We start from the raw sequence: 9,964 nt of genomic DNA on the forward strand, positions 1-9,964 counted from the left end.
CTCATCATGCACTCCTTTGCTATGTACTTAATGTATGCCTTTTTCCTCATCCTCAATTGTTACCTTATGTGTTTATTCATCCATGGAGTCTCACTAGTGTTTAGTTTGAGTATTGCTGAAAACAGAGACATGTTGTTGAAGCTTTTCGTCTTGCACTCATCAGGACAATCCACAAGAATACTAATGTAAGGGAAAACAATAACTTTACACTGTATGAGAAAAGAGTGCTAATTGGTTGGCAAGTGAACATTGGTAGAGGCATTGCCATGGAGAATGCACCAGTTTATGGTGACTGACAGTTAACTGCCAAGTTTTGTTTGAAATTTAAACCAGGCAGCTTGACTCTGACTGGTCAAGGCATTGCCCTGAGGAATGAGCCAGCAAATGGCCGTCACTTATATTGTTTAGTTGAAACAGGTGCAATGTTTGTACATGTTCTTTTAGTCAGCAAAGAACAGGGCCCTGTGTATTAATATATGTAGCTTCCAGTATGCACAAATGCACCGCACTGCGAGTCCTACTGACGATCATAAAGTGGGTCGTCAGCGTAATTCTTATCATACTGAGGGTCATTTAGCAAATGTTGTCCAATCGCAGAATCACATCTGATGTTGGACACTGTGTTTTGAGTTTTGCAAGCCCAGGCTGATTGGGTACCGCCTTTTTGATACAATCTGCCAGTCCTTGGGATGCACGACCTACATACCTAGCATCACACTGCCATTGAAATTCATATATCACATTACTCATTTGTGTGTGATAGGCAGGACGTCTTTTTGGCTTGATGGCAGCAACCTGTTATTGGCTAACACAAGTGTTGCTACTGCATAGTAGCAGCGTGAAACAACTAGCTTCACCAGTTGCTCAAATTTTTGGGATACATTACCCTCCCAAGGTAATCTGAGGTTGACTGGGCACTTTTCAGGGCCGAGGTTACGGCCTTAGGCCCATTCATAAGTTTGCGCAATACACAGCGTGAAATGATCTGATCAGGGTAGCCATTGTCACGCAAGATGTTTTTGATTTGCCCTATATCAGCATCAAGCTTGCATGGTGAGCAAATGATTCAGGCCCTATTTACAAGGTTGCCGATAAGGCCAATCTTATAGCGTGGAACTGTAAGAATCCCAATGCGTGTACTGACCGGTGAAGGTAGGTTTGCGGTAGATCGTGGTAGAGAACTCCTTAGCAGATTTCTCAACCAGTACGTCAAGGAAAGGGAGCTCATTTTATTGCTCCATTTCAAAGGTGAATCTGAGCGCATGATGTAGCCCATTAAGACCTGCAAGGAAATTATTGCATGCAGCTGCGGATTCAAATATAGCAAACGTATCATCTACATATTGGAAATACGCCACTAACAGGATGCTGCCGTCAAGCCAAAAAGACGTCCTGCCTATCACTCAAATGAGTAATATGATATATGAATTTCAATGCCAGTGTGATGCTAGGTATATAGGCCATACGTCTCAAAGACTGGCGGATCGTATCAAACAACATGTCCCTTCCGCTGTTTGCAAAGGACAAGGTACAGGCCGTGCTTGCAAAACTCAATGGTCAACATTAGATGTGATTCCGCAATTGGACAACATTTGCTATATAATCCACAGTGTGCTAAGAATTACATTGACAACCAATTTAAGATTGTCAGTAGGGCTCACAGTGTGGCGCATTTTCTAAGTGTACTGGAAGCTACATATATTAATACACAGGGCCCTGTTCTTTGCAGACAGAAAGAACAAGTACAAACATTGCGCCTGTTTCAGCTAAACAAAATAAGTGACAGCCATTCACTGGCTCATTCTTCAGGACAAGGCCTTGACCAGTCAAGAGTCAAGCTGCCTGGTTTAAATTTCAAATAAAGCTTGGCAGTTAACTGCCAGTCATCGTAAACTGGTGCATTCTCCATGGCAACGCTTCTACCAACCGGAGTTCACTTGCCAACCAATCAGCACTCTCTTCTCATACAGTATAAAGTTGTTGTTTTCCCTTACATTAGTATTCTTGTGGATTGTCCTGATGAGTGCAAGATGAAAAGCTTCAACAACATCTCTCTATTTTCAGCAACACTGTTGTTCTATATCGTTGTTTGCCAATACTGTTAACCATTTTATTTTCATGGAGTATATTCTCAGGCCCTCAAAATCAGCTTTTCTCCTATCTATTAACCTGTTTTTTGTCATACTGATGTCTTTCTCTCTATCATGTTAAAGATTATAATTATGGTCACCATTGCCTAGATATTCCCCTGTTATCTGCTCTGGTTCATTTCCCATTACTAGATCCAATACTGAATCTTCCCTTGTTGGGTTGTTACATATTGGGTTAGAAAGGAGTCTTGTACACATTGTAGGAATACCATTCGCTTATCCCCTTTACCTACCTCTCCTGCCCAATTAATATCAGGGTAATTGAAATCCCCCATGATTTTTTTTTTTTTTTAAAACTCAGCTCCCTAATTTGTCTGCATATTTCTTCTTCCACCTCCCTTGCACTATTAGGTGGCTTGTAGACTACACATATTAGTGTGATCGATCTATTATCTTTTATCTCTATCCATATGGATTCTACTTTTGTCTTGATAGTTGCATCCCTTTTTTTGTTATCCCCAAGTAGTTACTCCACCTCACATTTTTCCCTCCCTACCTTTTCGAAATATGCGATACCCTGCAATGCTTAATTCCCAGTCCCGATTTTTCTGTAGCCGTGTCTCAGAAATCCCCATGTCAGGTTCCTCCTAATGCATGATTGCCTCCAGCTCTCCTGTTTTATTAGGCACCGTATGCATTGTTGCAGACATTTCTAATACGATTTCCCCTCACTTTATGTTCAACCATCTTTTTAGACTCCTGTTCTATAACTTGACTAATTCTCTTGCCAATGTCCTCCCTCTGCTCTCCATCCCAGTTTTGTTTATATTTAGGCTGCTTACGTTTCTTGTAGATCCCTCCCCCATCTTAGGCATTTCTAAAACTGAAACTGGAGTTAAGGCTGCTCTCCAGAGTTATGTAGCATCATTTCTGCTTGCAAGGACTAGGCTTGTTTTTATTTGCTGTTGCTGAAGGTGCATTTTTATGGAATATTGAAATCTAGCACTCTCAAAGATGCATTTTCAGAATAAGTCTTTGTAGCCCAGATCAAATCTTCATCAGGTTTCTTCAATTTCAAAAATAAAAATCAATTTACTACATTTAAGCCCGTTTGTAGACTATAATAAATTTTATTTCATAAGGTATCACTCTGGAGCACATTGACAAAGGACCAAATTTCAGTTCTAGAGCCCCAAACACCAGTGCAATTTATAACTTTTGTTTTATAACCATGAGATTTTATTAGACAGATTGGCAATAAGGTTAACCAGCAATACACTCGACAGCATTTGTTCCATAGCATTCAGTGGTAGTGACTACAATATGTGATGTTGTTGGAAAGCTAGTACTTCCAATCAGAATTCTCAGTACTTGAGCAATGGATACTTTGATTTACTTTGTCCCTATGTGCAACATGACAGAACTCCTATGTACATATAACACTAGGAGTAGTTTATTGGTACTTTCACAGAATTAACTTCTAAGTTACTGTTTGTGTGATTTTCTGAGCTCACTGTTTTAGATGTCAACCTCAGCTAAGTGCCATTGAGTCAGAAAGTCATGGGTTCAAGCCCCACTTCAGAGATTTGAGTGCAAAATCTACACTGCAATGTAATACAGAGGGAGTACTGCACTGTCAGAGGTACTATCTTTTAGATATGACATTATACCAATATCTGCCCTTTCAGATGAACGTAAAAAGATCCCACTGCGTTATTCAAAGAGCAAGGAAGCTTTCCTGGTGTTCTTACTAATAGTTATCCCTCAACCAACACCACTAAAAACAGTCTGATTAGACATTAATCTCATTATTGTTTGTGGGACTTACTGTGTTTCCTGACATTACAACAATACCTACACTTCTAAGTGACTATGGCGCACTTTGGGATATCCTGATCTACTGCAATATAAATGCAAAGCTATCTATTTCTTCACTCTTTACAGTTCAATGGCCTGATGTTGAATCTTTGCATTGCACAGATATGGTAGGCTCAGCATTGTTAAATAACCTGTTTGAAATGTTATAGCAGCAGCTGGTTTTTAGCAACAGAAAAGGGCAAATGGGAACTGCGGCCCAGATTTTGCAGTGGTAATGATAGTGAAACTGTCAGCGTTCACCGTCATTACTCTTCTAAAACTGACAGCAACTTCTAGAGTCTGCACGTGTGCAGTTAAACATGGAAATCCAGAAGTTGCTGTAAGTGACTCTACACTTCTCCATAGGGTGCACTGTGGAAGTCCCCAGTCTGTAATCAATGAGGAATCACTGAACTGACAAGCACTTGACCTTTTACACTGGTCTCATTGTAAAAACCCTTTAAAACGCTGCGCCTTGTTGAATGAGGTGTAACTGGGTTTGTTACTAGGTTCTAGGTTCTACATACTAGGTTCATAGTTACTGCTGAACAACCTCAAATGGACTTAAAAACTAATTTTATATTTGTAGAATGTCAAATTTATCCAATATGATTAAAAATTCAATGCTAAGATCTTTTTCTTAAGTTTAATATTTTAGCTCCTACCTTAATCCCATATGCATGTCCCAATCTTTATTTTTGCTCTCTAAAATAATACATTAGAAAGTGAAGGATAATCAGTGGTTTATACTTCTTGGTTTGCTGTCTGTGAGGATACTTCAATGTGATTGGCGGTTTATCCTGCATTCAGGAGATCCCCTCAACTTGGTGCCAGATTCAAACTAACACCGGGAAAAGGGAAATCCACACCATAGAGATAGCCAGATCTTTGTGAGCAGCTTTCTTCAAGGTCAGCAGCGAGCGCCGGCTCTTTGCTGCTGACTACAAAATCCAAGCCATTATATATCTATGTGAGTGGACCTTTGTATAAAGAAGCTCTTTGACATTGGTTACACAGATGAGAAAATTAACAATAGTGACAAATATTGATCCAAATGTCTTCTACAAAACAAAGAGCAGGAAATTTTAAAACTACTTTAGAAAGAAACTTATGAAGATTACTGAAGGCAGATAATTAAAACATTACTAGCATTTAAAATAAAACCTACAAAATATAACCCACATTTTCAGTAAAAGATATAAAAAATCTCTGCAGGATACCATTGTAAAAAGCAATTGCCATGTTACTGCTATAACTTTTTTGAAAAAGCACTTTATGAACCTCTAATGGTAGTTGCAGTGTACTTGCAGACTTGTGCAAACTATTTTTAATATATTTTAATACATTCTTACTTCACTACATAGCTCAGCAAGGGAAGCTAAAAAAGTGTGATGATCTGGGTCACTGTATTTTAATTAGCTCCATTACTGTTTATGATTAGATTAGAGATACAGCACTGAAACAGGCCCTTCGGCCCACCGAGTCTGTGCCGACCATCAACCACCCATTTATACTAATCCTACACTAATCCCATATTCCTACCAAACATCCCCACCTGCCCCTATACTTCCCTACCACCTACCTATACTAGTGACAATTTATAATGGTCAATTTACCTACCAACCTGCAAGTCTTTTGGCTTGTGGGAGGAAACCGGAGCACCCGGAGAAAACCCACGCAGACACAGGGAGAACTTGCAAACTCCACACAGGCAGTACCCAGAATCGAACCCGGGTCCCTGGAGCTGTGAGGCTGCAGTGCTAACCACTGCGCCACTGTGCCGCCCATTGATCCCGCTAATCTCTTATACTTGATATTCCCAATAGAAATTCATAGGGTAGGATTTCTAATAATTATTGGCCAGTCTGACAGTCGCTTGAAGGTTAAGTGTACATCATATCATGCTCAGTTTTTGATGCAAAAAACCATTGTAAATCCTTGTAATTAAATTGTTTTCATTGTGAACACTCAAGGAGGAAAGCAATTTACAAATTTATTTAAGGAACTAAGCTGCAAAGATCACAAGGTAATTAAATAATTCAGCCCAACTTACTTCCTCAGTAAGCCTCTTCTGCTGCTACTTCCACCTACTCTTCCCCACTGCTGCAAACCTTTTCCTCCATCATCCCCATCACTCTGCACTTTCTTCCTCCATCTCCCTCACCACACTCTCCAATCTCACATTACATTTTTCAGCTCAGTTTTTGTCAAGTTGGAGATTAAGAAGGGTGCAGCTTAAGAGACCAGCAAAAAAAAATCAAGTCTCGAGGTGATAAAAGCATGAATGAAGGTTTCAATGGCAGAGTCTGAGTGTGGGGAGGTGATGAGCAATGTTACACACGTAGTAGTGAGCAGTCTTAGTTGTGGAAAGGATGTGAGGTTTGAAGCTCAGCCCTGGGTCAAGCAGATTCCAAGGTTTCACAAAGTCTGGTTCAACCTGAGTGAATAACAGAGGTGGAGTCTGTGGCAAGTGAGCAAACTTTACAACAGGGACTGAAAACAATGACTTTGGTCTTCCTGAATTTCAGTCAGTAGCTTTTCCCTTAGTCATTTTTCATCCATCACAATTCTTGGTCCTTCTTTTCTGACCTCAAAAGGAAACACTTTCAAAAGCTGTTTGCAAGAAATTGATTCTTCTTTCATGGCCAAAGCTATTTCCCCTCATTATCAAATCTCTATAAAGCCTATGTCAGGCCAAGAATTCAATAATTGTTCCATATATTAAAAACAACTCTCCCAGTTCCTCTGTTGCAATCTTGGAAAGGATACAAGGAAAAACCGGTCCTCTGGTGATCTTACTCCCACCTGCAGTTTCCTGTGTCATCACTGCAACCATTTTCTTTTACTACTTTATCAACATTACTGTGGTCAGCATTCCTCAGAACTTTTTCCTCATCCTCTGAAGTCTCAAATATACCAACTTTCATGCTTCTCTGCCTCCCTCAAATCCTTGAATTATTGAAATCAAGACTCATTGGATAGTCTCCTACACCAACTCATTCCTTTCCAAAACTTCAAATTGTGGAACTTCTCACCTCCTTTTCTTTCAACAATCTTTCGTTTTTTGTATTCAAGCTTGGCATCACCTAATCTATTTCCTCCTCTGTCTTACTTTTTTCCGACTGTGGTGATTTCCTCCACTAGGGGCCTTGGAACTTCATGCTATTTTCTCAAGTTTTGAAAGGAATATGTTCAACTATTCCATATTGATTAAAATAGCAATGATATTCACACGAATGGCAAGCTTTAACGCAATTAGTTTCGCAAAATGTAAAATATATGTTCAATATATCAATAATTTACATGACATTTACCCCTAAAGTTGTTATAATATCGGGTGAAACATGTTCATAACTCCCGTTGCATTTTGAAATATTTCATTTAACCATTCCTTGCTACTTGAAAATTTATCACAAGGAGGTAGGAAGCGCCTTTCATAGACAAGGTATATTAAAGATCGCCACCAGAGTCTGGAGTTTCCAGTTCCATGCCCACCAAGACTAACAAATACTCTAAATCTTACAAACTACATTAACGCCAGTTTGACTAAACCTCCAGAAGGCGAAGAAACTTAATCCGTTTCACAACTTGGTAGTTTAATCACTTGGTAAAATGTAAAACAAAACCACTGTGAATCAGACCAAAAACAGCGCCAGTTTCAGCAGTATTCAAGGACAGGAGTGCACACTGTCAGCCTGGCTGTTGCTTTACTATAATCGCTTGGTCTGTCGGCTCTCGGGGCCCAGGAAGGGCAGAGAGCCGGCTCTTCCTCTCCCCCACCTCTCTTACCTGGCAAGCTTTTAAAGACGGCAGTAGTTGAGCCCTCCTGCGCCTCACACAGCATCGTTAACCTGCTCACTCCCCGGTCATAAACACTATTCACGGGAGCATTAAACAAGCTTTGAGTATCTGCCCCACGGTCCGGCTCAGCTTCGAGCGAAACAACAGCCGCCACTGGCTCCGCATGGACGCAACAACCGGCCGGCTGCACTCGCAATAAACATTTCCGGGGCACATAACCCCCACCGCGTGCAACACATTAACCAGTCTGGCCAACTACTGAGGAGTTCAAAAGACGTTCCGGAGAGCAATCCGGCTACTGTATGGTACAGTAATACTGCTGGGAATGATAGAACTGCAACAGCTCTTACAACTGTAGTCATAACAACAACTTGCATGTATGCAGCGCCCTTAGCGAAGAATAAAGCCCAAGACGCTTCACAGACATAACTTGAGGGATGTGATCACTGATCATCAAGTCTGGAAGTAACAAGGGCATGGATTTGAGGGGTTCAGCAGCAGATGGACTGGGGCGGGGGCGAATATACGGTAGAGAAATGAGGCAGCTTTGTCATAGAGAGGATATGGGGTCAAAAACACACCTGGGGCCAAATAGGATACAAGGTTACAACCTGATATGGTGGTTGGACAGGGGGACAGAAGTGGTGGCAAGGATAAGGAGTTTTTGGTATGATCAAAGACTTTGATTTTCCCAGTGATTAACTGAGGAAATTGTAACTAATCCAAAACAGGATGTTGGACAAGCAGGCTGAAAATACATAGGCAGTGTAGCTGTGAACGTACATGTGGAAACTGATACTATTTGTTTAGATGATGACACCGAGGGGCAGCATCCATATGAAGAACATACGAATTAAGAGCAGGAGTAGTCAACTCAGCCCCTCGAGCCTGCTCCGCCATTCAACAGGATCATGGCTGATCTGATTGTAACCTCAACTCCACTTTCCTGCCTACCTCCGATAACCTTTCAGCCCCTTGCTTATCAAGAATCTATCTACCTCTGCTTTAAAAATACTCAAAGACTCTGCTTCCACTGCCTTTTGAGGAAGAGAGTTCCAAAGACTCATGACCCTCTGAGAGAAAAATTTCTTCTCATCTCTGCTTAAATGGGTGAACCCTTATTTTTAAGCTGTGACCCCCTAGTTCTAGATTCTCCCACAAGGGGAAACATCCTTTCCACATCCACCCTGTTAAGACCCCTCAGGATTTTATATGTTTTAATCAAGTCACCTCTTACTCTTCTAAATTCCAGTAGATACAAGCCTAGCCTGTCCAACATTTCCTCACAAGGCAACCCATCCATTCCAGGTATTAGCCTAGTAAACCTTCTCTGAACTACTTCCAACGCATTTACATCCTTCCTTAAATAAGGAGACCAATACTGTACACAGTATTCCGGATGTGGTCTCACCAATTTCCTGTATAACTGAAGCATAACCTCCCTACTTTTGTGTTCAATTCCCCTCACAATAACATTCCATTAGCTTTCCTAACTTGCTATACATGCAGACTAACCTTTTGCGATACATGCACTAGGATACCCAGATCTCTCTGCATCTCAGAGCTCTGCAGTCTCTCACCATTTAGATAACATTTATTTTATTTTTGTTTTATTCTTCCTGCCAAAATGGACAATTTCACATTTTCCCACATTATACTCCATTTGCCAAATCTTCGCCCACTCACTTTATCTATATCACTTTGTAGCCTCCTTATGTTCACTTTCATACTTTCATACCTAACTTTGTGTCATCAGCAAATTTAGCAATCATACCTTTGGTCCCTTCATCCAAGTCTTTCATATAATTTGTAAAAGGTAGAAGCCCCAGTATAGATTCCTGCAGGACACCACTTGTAACATCTTGCCAACCAGAAAATGACCCATTTATGCCTACTCTCTGTTTCCTGTTAGATAACCAATCTTCTATCCATGCCAATATGTTACCCCTCACACCATGAGCCTTTATTTTCTGCAATAACCTTTGATGTGGCACCTTATCAAATGCCTTCTGGAAATCTAAGTACAGTACATCCACCGGTTCCCCTTTATCCACAGCACATTACTTCTTCAAAGAATTCCAATAAATTGGTTAAACATGATTTCCCTTTCACAAAACCATGTTGACTCTGCCTGATTACCTTGAATTTTTTTAAGTGCCCTGCTTTAACATCTTTAATAGCTTCTAACATTTCCCTATGACAGATGTTAAGCTAAC

The 9,964-nt window shown here is 40.6% G+C and overlaps 1 protein-coding gene across 1 annotated transcript in view; it reads right to left on the minus strand.

Annotated features, from left to right (window-relative positions):
* Nucleotides 1-7,944, minus strand: part of dnajc2 (DnaJ (Hsp40) homolog, subfamily C, member 2) — a 58,292-nt gene extending 50,348 nt beyond the window's left edge. Inside the window, exon 1 of the mRNA XM_068059253.1 lies at nt 7,737-7,944. Coding sequence (XP_067915354.1) covers nt 7,737-7,791 — 55 coding nt within the window. The 5' untranslated portion in view covers nt 7,792-7,944. The remainder of the gene's footprint in view (nt 1-7,736) is intronic.
* Nucleotides 7,945-9,964: the final 2,020 nt, after the last annotated feature.

The sequence above is a fragment of the Heterodontus francisci genome, chromosome 27 (assembly GCF_036365525.1).
Source record: "Heterodontus francisci isolate sHetFra1 chromosome 27, sHetFra1.hap1, whole genome shotgun sequence".
NCBI classification, from domain to species: domain Eukaryota; kingdom Metazoa; phylum Chordata; class Chondrichthyes; order Heterodontiformes; family Heterodontidae; genus Heterodontus; species Heterodontus francisci.